Source organism: Tetrahymena thermophila (assembly GCF_000189635.1).
Source record: "Tetrahymena thermophila SB210 genomic scaffold scf_8254609, whole genome shotgun sequence".
NCBI lineage: Eukaryota > Ciliophora > Oligohymenophorea > Hymenostomatida > Tetrahymenidae > Tetrahymena > Tetrahymena thermophila.
In genome coordinates, this window is record NW_002476379.1 from 180,198 (window position 1) to 198,093 (window position 17,896).

General features: G+C 22.7%; 4 protein-coding genes across 4 annotated transcripts; 1 reads left to right on the forward strand and 3 right to left on the reverse strand. All coding sequences in view use genetic code 6, as the record gives it.

Annotated features, from left to right (window-relative positions):
* Nucleotides 1-3,419: 3,419 nt before the first annotated feature.
* TTHERM_00442200 (hypothetical protein) lies at nucleotides 3,420-4,684 on the forward strand (the record flags this gene model as incomplete). The annotated part of the gene is made up of 2 exons (XM_001033133.3): nucleotides 3,420-3,729; nucleotides 4,110-4,684. The coding sequence occupies 2 exons, from the start codon at nucleotides 3,420-3,422 to the stop codon at nucleotides 4,682-4,684; spliced, it is 885 nt and encodes a 294-aa protein (XP_001033133.1).
* Nucleotides 4,685-5,345: 661 nt separating this feature from the next.
* TTHERM_00442210 (26S proteasome regulatory complex, subunit RPN2) lies at nucleotides 5,346-9,227 on the reverse strand (the record flags this gene model as incomplete). The annotated part of the gene is made up of 11 exons (XM_001033134.3): nucleotides 5,346-5,458; nucleotides 5,514-5,592; nucleotides 5,656-5,849; nucleotides 5,911-6,200; nucleotides 6,259-6,774; nucleotides 6,828-7,089; nucleotides 7,149-7,481; nucleotides 7,541-7,796; nucleotides 7,881-8,324; nucleotides 8,574-8,787; nucleotides 9,091-9,227. 11 exons carry the CDS (start codon nucleotides 9,225-9,227, stop codon nucleotides 5,346-5,348), a joined length of 2,838 nt encoding a protein of 945 aa, XP_001033134.2.
* Nucleotides 9,228-10,434: 1,207 nt separating this feature from the next.
* TTHERM_00442230 (hypothetical protein) lies at nucleotides 10,435-12,818 on the reverse strand (the record flags this gene model as incomplete). The annotated part of the gene is made up of 4 exons (XM_001033136.3): nucleotides 10,435-11,034; nucleotides 11,088-11,876; nucleotides 11,949-12,299; nucleotides 12,540-12,818. The coding sequence occupies 4 exons, from the start codon at nucleotides 12,816-12,818 to the stop codon at nucleotides 10,435-10,437; spliced, it is 2,019 nt and encodes a 672-aa protein (XP_001033136.3).
* A 1,962-nt stretch (nucleotides 12,819-14,780) lies between these two features.
* TTHERM_00442240 (translation initiation factor SUI1) lies at nucleotides 14,781-15,852 on the reverse strand (the record flags this gene model as incomplete). Its single annotated transcript, XM_001033137.3, has 6 exons — nucleotides 14,781-14,834; nucleotides 14,890-15,026; nucleotides 15,084-15,180; nucleotides 15,263-15,297; nucleotides 15,364-15,642; nucleotides 15,750-15,852. 6 exons carry the CDS (start codon nucleotides 15,850-15,852, stop codon nucleotides 14,781-14,783), a joined length of 705 nt encoding a protein of 234 aa, XP_001033137.3.
* Nucleotides 15,853-17,896: the final 2,044 nt, after the last annotated feature.

The window sequence follows — 17,896 nt, forward strand, 5'->3', positions numbered from 1 at the left end:
ATCTATCTATTTAGTATGATTTACTTATTCAATTAAGGTTTTTATTAATTTTTTTTAATATTAAACAATTTTTATTATTTTGATTTACTTTCTGTTCAGTTTTAAAGAAAGCTCAAGATGATTGCTTTTTGGTTTGCTGATTAAATAGTAAAATATAATTAATTTAATAAATCATAATTGTCGTTGATTAAAAACTTCATATAAATTCTGATATCCTATCCTAAGTTAAATAAATTTTTTGTCATTTAAAGCTTCTAAAACTTTTTCCTAATTAAATTTTAAAAGTTACTAATTATTATATAATAGTAAATTACACTTTATTTTTCAACTTAGAAACTATTTTATACTTCTATTACCCCTCGATTAACTTACCTTAAGCAGAAAGAAACTTTTGTACTTCTAATGGAATTTGATTTTATTTTGCTTTTCAATCCATACTGTAAAAACTATAAGTATACAAATGTAATTAATTAAAATTACCTCTATTTTAATTCTTTTTGTTAATATCGTAATATCATGGCATAATTTCAAATTTATGAAGGAATTTAAAGTTTTTCCAAAGTCTCCCTATTTTAATAAACCAAAATTATGTTTAAATGTTCTGATCCAGTGTCGATAATTGCATTTAAGTTACTTCGCTTCTATATCCTTCCTGTACAGATATATATTTAGGTTCATTGAATATCTTTTCTAACAGAGAGAGGAAATAAAAAATACATCATGCAAAATTAATAATTTTAATTCAACGTATATTTTATTAAATCTAGTTATTTTAGTGCGAATTAATCTCAAGTCTTCGTTCTAAATTGTTAATAATATTAAATAATGTCATAATTATCAGTATAGTTACTTTTCTTAATTTATATATTCTTTTAATATAAGGTTTTAATTTTATGATTGTAAAGAAATTTGGTAAAATAATATCATCTTTTTATTGCAAGTCAGAATAAAATATATCAGAAAGTAATCCCTTTATTAAAAAAGATCTATCAGAAACAAAAATAAAAATTTAGATATAAACAAAGCATCAGATATTTTAACTTCTTTCTTTTAATCAATCTAAATACCAGTTGAATAAATAAATAAATTATTTGATATTCAAAATTTTTTTTTTGATTTGTAAAATACTTATTTCTACAATATTTACTCTCACTTTATATTTTAATTAAAATAAAGTTTAAAAAATGCATAAATAATTAAATATTGTTTTATTTAAGCGTGTATAATTATACTAAGTTTTATTATTATTTTTTACTGCTTCTAAATTTAATGGTTAACAAAATTATTTATTTTCATTAATATTCAATATTTTTCTAGTAAATATAGATATTTAATAAAATTCAAGTGTTAATTTTTTTTGGTTTTGCGATTAATTATATTTACTTACTTACAGACTTTATCGGCCTTCCTTTTAATTTACTTGGTTTGAAAAAATTTATTTTTAATAAATTTATTTGCCTTTTCTTTTTAAAAAATTTAGTATATTTCTCAGCTTTAAAAAATAAAAAATGTTAATAAATATTTTTTTATGAATAATTTTACAAATTTTTTAAATAAAGGAGAAAATGCTCATACTAGAACTAATTTTATTTCTTTTAGCGAATTTAGGAAAATCTAGCAAATAAATATTTAATACCAATAAAGCTAATAATTTGCAAATAATTCTTCACTATTATTTAAATTTTATTTATCATTAAAATTATTTTAGGTTACAGCTTAATCAGCTTTATTAATTATTCTAGGGTTACACTTTTATATAAAATTATGTAAAATAAATATAAATCATGTTTAGTTTTAAGATTTCTACGAAATTGTAAAATAAAAAGAAAAAATAAATAAATTTTTTAATACTTTTTTATTTATATTGTTATAACTCTGGCCAAATAAAATTTATTTTAAGTCATTTTAATTTTTATTGAATTTCTTAATATGATTATATATGAAAGTCTCTTAAAAATTTAATATAAATGTATCTTTAATATAAATTTTTTTTCAGCCAACATTTTTTGAAAATATAAATTTTTAATTAAAAATTTTACTTTTATAAAAAAACTAATTAATTCTTTATTCTTATTAAGAAAAATAATAATTTAAAATATCAAATTTAATTATTAGAAATAAAATATTATAATTTTAAGTGTTTTTAGTTTATAAATTACTGATTGAAATAATTAAAATATGATTGCTTGTTTGGTATATTTGATTAATTTAGTAAAATTATTTAAACAATTAAATATTTTGTGATAATTATTGAAATTCTTATTTTATTTATTAATAATTATTGAAATTCTTACTTTATTTATTAATAATTAATAAATTAAATTGGATTACAATTTTTTAATTATTATAAATTCAGATAAATAGCTTTTATTATTGAATTTATCATTTTTTTATAATATAATTTGGTCTGATAATTTGCCAAAAATTTTAGAAAAAGTATTTGAACTTTTTGTATAAAGTTTATATTATTATAATATAAAATTTTATATTTAAAAAAATATATGATAAAAATTAAATAATTTTATTTTAATCTAATTAAAATATTATAAAATAGTATTTACAAATCAAAACTTTTATCCCACAACACTTAGAATATTTGTTAATTAGCATAATAATTATGTTTAACTTTTTGATTTCAAAGCCCTTTTTACATAATATATGAAAAAATTTATATTTGAGCAAATTTAATTACAAAATAAAAAGTGGTTATTATATGGCCTATTTTTAAATATTTTTACAAATTAAAAAAGTGTTCATTAATTCAACTATTTTTAACTTTAGGTATTATCAATTAATTTTTACTAAATTTAGATCTGTCAATCAAAGAACATTTAACTTACAAATAGTATTGACAAAATTAATTAAAAACTTTGGAATTAGTTTAGTCATTTTCAGCTTTACTAAATATAGATAATAATATGAGCTTATTTATTAATTATGTACTATGAAATTATAGCAGAAAAAAACTAATTTTGAATCAAATTTTTTAGATAATTATCATTGCTGGTTTAAAAAAAGTAGTAATTAGCTTTATCCTATGTAAATATCTAAAAGTGATAGTTAGGAAAAAGCCAAAAACTTAAATAATTTTATATAATATTCTTAACTTTTAAAACAAAATTGGATATAAAATGATAAATATTCTTTTATAATGATGCATATGTTTAAGTCACTCTGCTTTTACATGAAGATTGTGGTAAAAACAGTCATAATATGATGCAATTTAGTTTATAAAAGAAATACAGATATACAAAAATTAGAAGATTAACTTTTCCACTATTTTATTAATTTTTTAGTTTTCATTCAATTAGACTCTATAAAGACTTAGCGATTAAAAAAATCATTCAAGATTTAGTCTTTAATATATAATAATTATTAATTCAGATAAAAGATAAGTAAATAAAGAAATTTAAATAAAAATGAACAAGGCTATCCTTTCCATTTTATTAATCGCTTTGGTTGGTACCATTTCTGCTCAAGAAGAAGCTGCCACCTTCAACTTCAACATTGACTTCGAAACTTGCTTCACCAACGCTGCTAAGCTTGCTCACGATGTCAAGGTTGCTCTTGCTGCTATCCACACTGATCCCGTCTCCATCTCTACCACCTTAACTGATCTCTACGCTTCTGTTGAAGATGTTAACCCCCTCCTCCACGGTTGCGCTATTGATATCAAGTTAATTGACAAGCTTGATGCTTTCACCTTCTCCAACTCCAACTTATGTTTCAGTAATTATTTGGCTTTAAGACAAGCTTAAAATCTTTACAAAAATGAAATGATGAATATTTGAGAAAAAGAATTTTATTTTTTTTTTGAATTGAATGAAAACCTCTTGATAGCTCTGACTGATTAATTAATAAATATCAATACAGATAAATATAGCTTAACAATCAATTTTTGGAAAGCTTTTTTCTATTCAAATTTTACCACCAAAAATATTATTAAAACACTAACATTCATTCAGATCAAAGAATTTGGTTATAATAAAAATCATTCTCAAAAATCCACACATTTCATAAATACCTTCTCTTTTAATAACAAAGAGCTCAAAAGTTTAATTGATTCCTTTTTTTATATTATTACTTACACTTTTTATTTATTAATTTAGACAACATTGATACCATCGTCAATGCCACCGAAACCTTTGTTGCCTTGATTAAGCAAAAGCACATCGTCTAAGACCTTGTTCCCATCGTTCAAGCTCTCTAAGTCCTCCTCCAAGCTCTCCCCTCTGCCAAGGAAAACTGCTCTATTGTTGCCAAGCCTAACTCTACCATCCTCTTAGCTGACGGTGTTGATTTGAGCATCAATTTAATTAAGTGCATCCAAGAAGCCAAGCAAGACGTTGATGCTGCTAAGTAATTAATCCAAGATTACAAGAACAGCACTCTTCCCATTGAAGATATCTTCGAAGAAACCATTAACTTATACAACAACGCCGTTGTTACTTTCAGAGACTGTGGTGTTGATGCTCTCCACCTCCCCACTGTTGACAATGTCGCCAGTCTTAAGGTCTGCGTCAAGGATGGTGTTGAAGTTTTCAACAAATCCAAGCAAGCTGTTGAAGACATCAAGACTTTAAATCTTAACGATCTCTTCCCCACCCTTAAGGCCATCTACAACGATGCCATTGAAATCAAGAACGTTTGCATCGTCAAGAAGCCTGCTTTCCTTTCCAACTGAATTAAAAAATATTCATAATGAATGATACTTCTTTAACAAATTAGTATATAAAAATATAGATTAGTAAAATATTGAGTAAATTTATGTGATCTATATATTAATTTTTTATTTTAATATTAAATTTGATGGTAGCAAAACCAGCTTTCTATCATTACTCTATTACTGTCACATATTTTTAATTAAAGATTTTTACTAACATTTTATGTTAAACTATAAATTAATTTTTTAATTACTAAGTTCAAATAGAATAAGTCAAAGTTACAATTTTTTTTGAAATATTAACAAAACTCTTGTTTTTTGTAACTAAATTTATAAAATTATTTTATATTAAAAAATTGAACTTGAAATGATTAATTCAATAAATTAAATTGAATATTTATTGTTATTTAATAAAAAAAATTGTGAATAATCAATCATACTTTTCAACTTTTCTTTATTAGAAAAATTTAATGAGAGAATATACACAAAATTAATTTAAAAAATTGTATTTGTTATATTAATTGATTAATTAATTGATGTTAAGATATCAAAATGAAAAATGACATCACTTTAATTTACATTGTTAAAAGTATAAAAATGCATTAATTTTGAGTATTTTAATTTAAACATTTATTATTTTTTAATTTTCATTTATATTTATTTTATAATAATATCAGGTAAATCAATTCAAAAGTTATTAGTTTTCATCATAGACGAAGTCCTCAGGTGGAGCTATATCATCGTTTTAGTCACCAACAGCTTGTTCTGGAACCATTTCAGATTTTTATTCAGCTTCTATATAAAAAGATAATATTAATTATTTTGTAATAAAAATTAAATTAAAATATACATTTTTTAGCAACTCCAAGGTAGCTGGCATCATCTGAATTTTATGTATCATTTAAAAATACAATACCGAATTTTCTTTCCTAGATAAAGTTTTATTTATAAATTAAAATAAAAAATGGCTAATAAAAAGTAGTTTGTTTTACTTTAATAATAGGTTGATATCTATGATTCTCTATAAACTCAACATATTTCTTTTATTTCTCAAGTACTCTACCAGGATTTGTTTAAATATAAGAATTTGGCTCTTTTTCTTCAGTTTTTTCTTCTGCCTTTTCTTTATTTTCAGCTTAACTTGTACCAGCAACTTCTTCTTCCATTTTACTATCTTTAGCATCAACTTTTTGTTAATAAATTGTATAATTTTTAATAAATTAAATTTAGGTAGGCAATAATTTTACTTTTGACAGCAGCTCTGGCCTTAGCCTTGTTAGTTGTTGAAAGAGTTACCTTTTCAAATTCCTTTTTATCTTTGTTGTCATCTTATTTAATTGGCTCAGGGTAATCATAAGTGCTCTTCTTTGTATTAATTTTAAAGCTGAAGTCTGTAGGAATACGTAAGGTTTAATCAATACCAATTAAAGCAGAAGGAGCAAAACTCAAATTAATGAAGTTAACATAAGGGAACCAGTACCAGAAATTGGTGAAAATAACCATACCAACGCAACTAGCTAATTTAGGGAAACCTTATCTATTAAAAGAAAAATATTTATTTAAATTTAAATGCTCATTAAATTTTAAATGCTTACTAAGAAGCAAGTCTAACAACTTAATTTCTTCCACCAGCCTCAATAATACCAGATGAAAGTATGGCACCCATCTTACATAAAATATCTTCGTGCTTTTTAGAATAAACGCTTTAAAGAGTCTTTTTGAATTTTTCTAATTTAGGTTCAGAGTTTTAATTGGCTTATTGTAAAATAAGAGCTGTACCAATCATAGCTCCCTATCTTACAAAGTCAGTGGTGTCAGTGAGCATTGGTTCAATCATATTTAAGGCTTCTTAGTATCCAGTGCCAGCGCATGCTATACCTAAAGCAATGGCAGTACCATATCTTACGTGAGGACTATAACTCATGGCTAAAAGATTCATAATTTTAGGCATTTGTTCATATTAGTTAAACATAACAAAACCTAATGCGATAACAGCTGCTCTTCTGACATCATCAGCAACATCATCAACTGCATAATGAAGTAATTTTCTAATAGCTTTATTGTTGGAAGTACCAACATAAGCAAGACCAACAGTTAAGACACCACCGTATCTATTAAACAATTTTATATAAGTATATTTGCTAAAATAATTTTCAAAAATTACCTAAGAATAAAATCTTTATCAGTAAGAAGTGATTCGATAACACCGTCAGCATTTTCTTCTTATCCGAAAGAAACTAAAGCAAGAGCAAGACCAGTTGCTCTAATAATTTTTTCATGTTGTGTTTCAGAACCGAACTTCAATAATTCTGTAATTGCATTTTCATTATTTGTTCCTGCCATGATAAGACCAATAGCAAGTGCTGCAGATTCACCAGTTACTGCACTGTCGTTCATTAAAACATTCTTCAAAACTTCGAATAAGGCTTTTAATAATTTGATTTTTTATTTTAGGCTGTATTAATACAAAAACTATAAAATTTACTTTCATCTTCAGAAGCCAAACCTGCAAGACCAAGCCCAAGACAAGCACCATGAAGAATAGGTTCTTATTTATTTTATTGAGGGTCTTTAATAATATCTGTTAAATATCTAATAGTTTCGGGATCACGTGTACCACTGTGCATAATACCTATACCATATAATGCACCTCCATTACTGTAGTAATTAGGAGCACCTCCGGTGTTACCACCTGCTTATCCCTTGGGAAGATGACTTGCAAAAATTTATTTAGCTTATTCAGGTTTTCCAGAGTGGATCATACCTAAAGAGGCCAAAGAAGCGAATCTAGCCCACAATTAACTTTTTTAAGCCCAATCTGTTTAAATTAATAAATATATGTAAAACTATTTTTATTAAAATTATGTCTAATTTTACCAATATTATCTTTAACGAATTAATCGTTTCCAGTTCCTGCATTCAAAATAGAATTACAGAGAATCAAAGCAGTATGAGCAACTGATTTCTTTGAGTCAACTGCAGAATGGATTTGCTTGATGTAGAGAGGATCACTTTTATTTAAATGTTCAAGAACTTTTTAGTTAATTTCTCTTTATGTTCTACCATCTAAAATATCTATGACTGTTTTACGCTTTTCGCTGTTACTTTCCTCAATTGGTAAAGCTTGAATAACCTAATTTTAATTAAATCAAAAACGCTTTTATATTTTTTTACTGATAAAAATTTATTTTAAAAAGATAAATTCTAGGTAAGTTACCTTCTTAATAAAGCTGTAATTTTAAGTTTCACTAATTTCTGTGGCTACTTGATAGGCAAGAGGTATATTTTTGGCAAGAAGATCATCAATTAATTATGAACACTCTTCATACTTTCCTAAAGTGTGGTAGCTTAAACTTAAATTAATATATTCATGAGGAAGCAATCCTTGAGAAGCAAGTTTTTCTTTGTAAAATGAAATCAAGAGTTGCATAATTTCAATACGATAATTTCTGCTGTTTAATGATTTAATACAAACATCATATAAGTAATTCACTAATTCACCACGCTTAGATTCTTCTGATTGGGAGAGTATTTCATTAATTTTATCAGTTCTACGACTTTCTACTGCAATACCTAAACCGCTTTTATAATCTTAATCCCTCTAACATTTTGCAAACATACGTTCAACTATAGATTCATATTTAGGATTTAACTTTGTGGTCTATTTATTTTTTTATAATAGATTAAAAAATAGGACATCGTTTTAAACCAGTTTAAGTAAAAAATTCATTCAAAAATAAAAAAATAAATTGATAAATAAACAGGCAAACAAAAATTTTGATTTGATTTGATTTGAATTTGCATATCTAATTATCTATCTATCTTTCAATCTTTCAATTTTTCATTCTATTTGTCTATCTTTGAATAAATTCTAATATTGTTCATTTGTTAATTAATTAATATTAATTACCTAGTCAGATTATCTATGAGTAATATATTTATTAATGCAAGTATTAACTAAAACTTCTACAAATTATGTGTTTTCATCAACTTAAAAGTATTCTTATGATTCTAAAGCTAAGTCTAGGGCATCTTCATATTCTTCTAAATTGAAATATACCTTAGATGCCAAGTAATAGGCCAACTATCTCTTAGGGAATGACTCATCTTCATATAAATTTTCACTATTTATTTTGTTAGAAGAAAAGTTATATTTTAAAAGGCAACAATATTTTATATTATAAGCAATTTTAGAACTTAAATAATTTCAGTATTATCTCACTATTTAGATCTAAAGCTAAGCAACAATTATTTATTTAAATCTTAAATATCATAAACTTATTTTCAGTTTTTAAAATATGAAGTAATTGATTATCTCTTTTGTTGGATAAATATAAATTGCTTCATCCCTTTAAAATAACGAAACTATCTAAATTCTTTTCTTTGTGCTATTTAATTTCTGTGTATTTTTATTATGAATTAATTACATATCTCCAAGATGATCAGCTATTTCAGCCCAGTTGGTTTCTACAACAGAAACTAACTTTTCCAATCCAATAACTTTTAGCTCATTATCCTTTTCTTACAATAATTGCAAGTACTATCTAACGCTGCTTAAACTCATATTATTCTAAATGTACTGTTCTTATCCTATAAAATGTTAGAAGAAAAAATATGAGACAACTTATTTGACCAATAAAAAAATATGCCATTATTCTAAATGTTTAATATTGTTTAAAAATTTAATTTTTTAGTACCTTTTCAGTCTTGAATATGCTTTTTCAAATCCTATTAAAGATTTTTATTTATTTATTTACTATTTTTTATTTTTTATTATAAAATTAATATTTGATTCTTTATTTATTTTTTTTTTTCGTTTTAATTGATTCAATCAATACCTTCCTTCATTCTTCTTGTTAATATCTTGATTCTATTGCAGATAAATAAATAAAGTAGTAGAAACATCACTTTCAAAAACAAATATCTTAATTAATTAAAAAAAATTATTTAAAAAAGATTCATTCTGATCTGTTAATGTTTTCTCTCTAATCTCATTGAAAATCAATGGAATAGTGTATTTAACATACAAGAGAATAGCAAGCTCAGTTTGTTAATTTATATATAATCTTCTTAGCATGATTCTGCTCATTATTTTGATTTCTAATATAAAATTTTAAGAGTAAAAATTTTAACATCTTCAATCTTTTGAAAATATATTTTTTGTTTTGTTGGCTTAAAATATATTTTTTATTTTTATAAGAAATATTAAATTTAAAAAGGCAATCAAATTTTAATAATTCTACTTTGATATCTGAATTTAAAGAATTTTACAATTTTATAAATTAAACAAGTCAAAAATTTGAAAGTATTTGATAAATACTAGTAGGATATATTGAATGTGTAGGTGGAAAAATATTACAACAAAAAACAATAAGCAAATTATCAATTTTTTATTAATATAGATAGATATAAAGATAAGAGGAATTATGTACAAAGTGTCTTTCATATTTAGATAGACCAAAGGTTAGGTTTTATTAATATGTTGGCTAGTTTTATTTGAAGAATTAAAAAAATATTAAATTATTTTTATTAATTGATTTATTTTTGAAAGTGCTAATTCATCTAAGTAGCTGTTATTAATTTGTTTATTTATTTATTTATTAATTTAATCTATAAAATCCTTTTTCTAAGAAATGAACCAAAATTATAAGTTGAAATAAATTAATTAATAATTTCTCATATTTTTGTTATTGTTCTTGTTGTTAAAAATGTCAGTTAAATTTAAGTTGAATTTTTAAAGTTTATTTTTATTGTTGTTAATTATGCATAAATCATTTGAGATTATAGCTAGCCTACTACTTACTATTATTCATTTTACTATAGGCATCTAGGCTTTAGCTTCTATGGCTATCTTACTTCGACTACTTCAAGGGTGAGTTTTTAGCTTATTGCACTTTATAAACATTTTAAGGATTTAAAGTATAGATATTGTACTCCTTTTATATTTTGGAATTATCGTTGCTTGATTCTTTAACTTTACTTCTACTTTTGCTTCTAGATAAAGCTCTTTAAGTTTAGGACTAAGACAAAGTATTGTTATTACTACTGTTATTGTGATAAAGATTACTTAAGTTGTTTGAACTGTTATTTGCATTGCTATTCTTACTGCTTCCATTATTTTATATTGTTTGGTTTATCTTTTACTGTATCCTGTTCAGAACTTATTAGCTTTAGACTTACTTGATTATTTATTGTTGCTAAATTTGCTTAATAAGATTTTGCTATTAGTTTTAACTGCTAGATGGCTGAGATCCTTTTGATGCATGAGTACTGTTTCCTCTGCTTGAATTTTAATTTTTCTAGCTTTTGTTTAGATCTATAAAAGATTTTGATTTGGCACTGTCTCCATATATTTTTTTCAATACGGCCTTCTGTTAATTAGCAAAAAAAAGTTAATTAAAATTAAAAAAAATAATTTAATTACATCTCCCTTATCAAATAAGTATTTTTCCATAATCCTTTTATTATCTTCCTTTATATTTGTTGAAGAGCGATTATTTTAGGATGATGAAGATGAAGGTTTATAATTAGAGTTTCCAAGTAAGTATGCAAGAGCATCTTATGAATAAGTATTTGAAGGTTATGTATTTTGGCTACCATTCATGTTGTATTAGTGACTACTACTAGTAGATTTCAAAGCATTAGAGTTTTAACCAGTTGAATGATTTATATTATGATAAGGTTCTGTTTTGAGGCGATTAGCGTTATTTTCTAGCTATTTCATTACTTCTCTTTAAGTGTTAGAACCCTCGTCATTATTTACACCTGAGTTTAATGTACTAACACTTCTCTTACTTCTCTTATTTTGTAAAGATTACTAATTAGTACCTAATTATTATGGATTTACTTATTGCTTTTAAGAACTGTTTTCGCTTGAAGATGGATGTGCAGACTAATTCTGATTATTTTGTATCAAATTTTTGTGAGAATTTCCACCACTTGATGGCATAGCCCCACTTAAACTACTTTACTCTCCATAATGATTGCTATTAATTTGTTAATTATGATCAACAGAGTCTCTAATAGATCCTCTATTGTTATGTAAAGGAATTTTAGCTAATTTATTCAAAGAAGAGCTACTTTAGTGAAGTAGCTACTATTGCTATTTATCAACTTATTCCTCTAGTTCTTTGATTTTCTTTTTCAATTAATCAATTTTATCATCTCTCTATCTATTCAAACCTATAAGCTCTTCGTTTGTCTATGTCATTTTCTTTATATTTTTAAAAGGTTGTTAAGTAATTGTTTAATAATTTTTGAATATATTTTATTTTGTAAAATTTACATTTAATTATAATTTAAGTTCTTCGTTTTGCTTTTCTAGCACTTCTAAATCCCTTTCAACAAATTCAAGTCTTTCTTGAGCTGTCTCTGCATAAATTTTTAATTACTGTTCAATTCGAATATGATTACGGCACTCTGCTTCCATTTTTTGAAGCATTCCTTCATATTCATTCATGTATTCTTCATCAGGTTTGATGAGCTATTGCATTTTAGCTTCCATTTCAAGTTTACACTTAGTAAGATAATTAATTATTTGTTTGATATACTAAGCTAACTCAGGCACTTCAATCAATTCCATTTCTTCTTTTTCATAATCAAGAGGGATCACTTTAGTAAGATAATCGACTGAGTTCTTTGGTTTTAAATAAAAAGTAAGATTAGAAAGTTTGTTTTGTTGGTAAATCAAAAATTATTTTAATCCTTTTTTGTTGTTTTTAAGAGCTTTTATTTAACAAAATTAAATATTTTTGAAAATTTGAATAAATTTGCTGAAGAGTAAAAAATAAGATGGTAAATATAAGGAGATAATTATTTTCCATGCTTTCATCCAAATAAATATAAAAACTTTAACTTAAAACTAAGAAAAAAGTACCTCATCTAATCTTTTTCTGCAGTAAAATAAAATGTCAGCTAATTGTTATCCTAAAGTGTTAGTTGTCTGATTGAAACTTGAATTAATTAAATCCTAATTTAATTTGGATATAGAGCTTTTATGGTTAAAAGCACTCAAAATGTCGTTTGGGGATCCATTATTATCTTTGTTTTAAGCACTCTTAACTTATGACTTTTAAGTAGCACCTTTGGATAAATTATCTTTTAATATCTCCTAATTTGAGTCAGATTGTAGTGAAGGTATATTTTGAGTATTCATATTTAAAGTATTTTTATTTTATATCTTGTACTAGTATTTGAATGACCTGGACTAAACTATGTTTTACCTTTAGAAAAAATAAATATTCTTGGCTATAGAAATGGTTTTTTAGTATCAGTGTTTTATTGTCTTAACTAGCTAGCTATTTATCTTAACCAATGTTTGTTTCTTTACAGTTATTCTAAATTTTCTTATTTATTGCAAGCAATAAGAATATAATATTAATTAATTACTAATTTTGCTTCCTATATTTTGATGGATTTCTTTAATTATTATAAATATTGTTAAAGGCTTTTTTTCTTTTAGTAATGTTCTTTGCATTTAGTTTTTGATTTTTGCATTTTTATTTGATTTGTTTGTTTGATAAAATTTCATTTCAGAGACTATAAATTAAATGATTGTTATTTCTCATCAACTAATTTTTTAATTTGTATTTATTTCCTCAATTTTTGGAGAGTGAACAACATATGTGAATCATAACTTAATTTCATTGTTTATAGTTAGTTAAATAATTTATGATGAATAATCAATGAATGATATTCTCCATAACTTAGTTATATCTCAAATATATATTATATCTGTAACAATAAACAAATCCTAAAAAATAAAAATAATCGTATGATGTTTTAAACTGTTAACAGAGTTTCTTACTAAGCAAAAAAGTTCAATTTTTTACATGTTTTAAAATTATTTTATAAAATTAAAATGCGTTGAAACATTTAATTTTTCTCTATAATTTCAGTTGTAAAAGGCAGTTTGAATAAATATTAATTATAAATTTTTTAATGATTAATAATAACACTTAAGATCTTATTTTATAAAGTCAATTTTCCCTTTTCATAAAAATTTCAATAAATATGATATTAAAATTTATTTATCTGTCATAAAGTAATTAATTTGATTTATGATATTGCTCTAATTAAATTATAGCTTTTTGCATTCTTTATTGAATTAATATTAAAAAAATATATCACCAAAAATATAATTTTACTTTTTTATCCTAGGCTAAAAATTTTATACATTAAAATATAAAAATAAATAGTTTTTTTTAAAATCATTAAAAATTTTTAATTGTAAGAATTACATTAAAATAAAACAAAAATGGGCAATATTAAAATTTTTTTTATTTACGAAACCTAAATTTACTAATTTTAGAACTAACATAATACAAAAACTAATTAAAAAAATTAACTTAAAATGAAAAATAGATTTAAATATTTTTCAAAATAACCTCTAATTAATCTAAGAAATACTCATCTAAAAATATTAATTTAAATATTATTTGAATAAATTTTTTCTTTGAAAAACAATGAGTTTTTATTTTTATTTAAGTTTGCACTTAAGCAATAAATATATGTTCCTTTTTCTTTTGAAATTTTATTTGAAACAATTATTTTTTTGAAAATATTCAAATAAGTAAACTTTAAGTTTATTTCTAGCCACAGTTTCATTTTCTAAAAATTTTAATTTTAATTTTATTAAGGTATTCTGTAAGTAAAAAAATACCAATGCTAATACTTTTTAGTAGAATATCAAAATAGAATATTTCTTAAATTACAAATAAGTATTTATATTAAATATTATAAAAATAATTATTTAAATCATTAAACAAGTTCTAAAAAAATATTAAAGGTATCAATTATCAATTATTTAAATTAAAAGCAAATATTTGAATTTCAATTATTTTTTTTAATTAATTTATTAAAAACATGTATTTTATTTAATTAATATAAATAAATATTTTTTTAGTAAAATTTTATGAGTTAGTTTATGTTAAAAATGAATTTAAATTTAAATAAATTATATATAAAATTTTGAATAGTATTGAAAAAATTAGAATCAAAAAACTGATTTAAAAAACGTTTTATCCATTAGCTTAATTTTATAATACTAATTTAAGTATACAATTAAATATTTCTATACTTTAAGAAATTAATTAAATATTTGTTTAAATAAATCTTTTCATTTCTTTCCAGGGACTCCTTCTTTTTTGTACACAAATACATTTGAATTAATCTTTTTTTAATTTAAATATCATATGTTAATATGCTTTTTTAATTATTTAATTTACATGCTTCCATTCCTTGCAAATGAAATCAGCAATAACATCATCTACTTCTCCTTAAATTTCAACTTCTTCACCTTCTTCCTTAGCACCACAGGCGAATTTATGTCTGAATCTTTTAGCAGCTTCCTTTAAACTAACACCTTTTATTTTATTTTGTCAATTCATATAATTAATAGAAGCAAGAGAATAATGTTTACCGTATTTGCTTAATCCAGTAACAACAGTGACGAATTTTTTGAATTTTCTTCTAGTTGTTAAAATTGTAATCTTATTGTCACCGCCAGATAATTACATCTTTTTATATATTAGATTTGCTTAAAAACAATATTCACAATGTTTTTTTGATAAATAATCTTATTGAATAATTGCATTTTACCATCAACTTAGCATTCTACTTTTACTTTTAGATTTCTAAATATTTATAAAATCATAAAATAAATTAATGTGCTTAAATTAAAATTATTATTTGTATTTTACCTAATTTTTCTAATTATTCAGGGGTCAGATCTTTTAATTCAACTTATTCCTTTTATTCCTCAGCTTAAGGCTTTTCAATTTCTTTTTTTTCTTCTTTGGGTTGTTCTCCTTCCTTAGGAGCGCCTTCTTATTGCTACTTTTCCTATTCTTTAGCTTTTTATTCAGGTTCAACGTAGAATTTAACAAATAATGCAGGGTTATTTATTTTTAACCATTCTTAGCATTTTCTAGCTTTGGTGTTTGACTAGTACATGCAGTACTCAGGAGGAAGTGAACAAACTAGAATAGTAATAATTAATTTTAAATAAATGATATGTTTAAAATATAAATTAAATGATAGTGAATGTAGATTATTTAGAGGAAAAACACATAATTTAGTAAATTACTTTGGCAATATTAAACAACTTTCTTAGGAATCTTAACAATTTCTCTTTCTTGTTCTTCGCCTTCTTCACCTGCAGGTACTATAACTTCCTTATCTTCAGCCATTTGCTTTTTCTTTTAAATAATTGTATTCTTTTAATTAAACTTATTTTTTGATAGAAACTTTGTATAATTTTTACTATATAATGTCTTTTCTATTAGTTGATTTAACAAAAAATCTATCTTTCTTTATTTGTAAGATTTATTCTTTTTATAGAATAAGTAGTGAATTTATTGCTAGGAGATATGAATTAATTCTTAATAAAAATTCTTTAGAAAATTTACTTTAATCCAAATAATTTAGCTTTTTAATTCATAAAAAACAAACAGAAACCACCAACTTAAATATATATTGATCAGCTACTAACTATATTTTATTTTAAATTTTATATCATTTTTATTTTTTTTTTGTTTTTAAAATTATTTTTTTGTTTTACATTTAAAATTCACTTTTTATTTTTTTTTTTTTAGATTATTTTTTGTATTGAATGATTAATTTTCATATTATTTAAATTATAAACATATTTTTATTGTTAGGTTTTTTGTTAATTTAATTATCAATATTATTTTTTTTATAAAAAGAAAGGTTTTATTATTAGGATTTAATATAATTTTATAGGGTAAAGTAAACGATTTAATTAAGTGCCAAGATATTAGATTTTAGGTATTATTTGAAAGAAAGAAGATTTGATTTATCGCATATCGATTTATTCGAATTGATAATATTTATGTCTAATACTTTTTTGATATTTCCAATTAATTTCTTATAACTAACTATTTCGGCTGAGAAAATGTAATAAACGAATTTCATTATGTATTTGATTATGTTAAAAACTAAGTAGTAATTCCATTTGCAGATTTTTTAGATTAAAAACTTGAAATTCTTATTTATACCATTTTCTTTCTTTATTCTTAATTTTTATTAATTTTTGTGATTTTTTTTTTCTTAAACAAATATTAAAAATTTTCAAACTCTCTTAACCGTTAATACCTTTAAGAAATCTTTTTAATTATCTGATAAATTAATTGGAATAATTTAATTATTAATTAATAATTTATTTTTAATTGAATGCTACTTATCAATTCAATAATAATAAATATGTTCATGCAACTATTCAATCCTTCAGAAAAAAATTATTTTTCTAAAGATTTTTTAACAGGAATTTAAATTTTAACTACTATTTTTAAATCTTATATTTGTTTCTTGTTATTTTATAAAAAAATTTATAATTTTATTTAAATATGGGTTTTTAATTCAACAGAAATTAATTTTACAATTTATTTTTTCATTAAAAATATTAACAATTTAATTTTACAGAAAAAATTATAAATACCATAATAAAGTTCAAATTTTCTGGCATTCTCTTTCTTTTTGAATATTAATCTGAAAAAATGATTGAAGGATGACTCAAATAATTTTAAAGATCAACTTTTATTTTATAACTTTTACTCAAAGCTTGTTGTTTTTTTTCAATAAATTATCTTTTTATTTGAAGAGTTTCTATATATTTAAAATTTCATTCTATAATAGTTTATTGATTAGTAATTTTAAAAATATAAAACTGTAAATACCAGACAGACAAAATTTTCTGCTTTTTTCTTTATTTTTAAATATTGTTCTTAAAAGAAGCTTGAAATGAATATTTCGAAATATCATTATTAGTGAAATAAATATATTAGTAACTTTTTTCATTAAATGAATTAAATTACAAAATTTATGGATAAATTTCAACAAATATACAGTATTATTAATGGATAAAATAAAAATTAATTGAATTTATTTTAAATTAGTAATTATTAATTTCATTAGGAGTATTTTTAACAAAATGAAACAAATTTTGTTAAAAAAAATAGATAAAATCATTTATAATAGTTAATTATTTTATAATTTCTAAAGTTAATATCCTTTTAAACAGAATATTTCATCTATTCAAATGAGACATTTTCTATAAAAGGATCACTTTCCTGATCAAAACTGATTTAAGGTTATTAAATTTAAACATATTAGAAAGCTATATCTAATAAATAATCTACTCTCATTGAATTTTTCTAAGAGTATTATTTCAGAATTTAAAGTAAATAAAAATACTTTTTCTTTTGTTTCATTAGA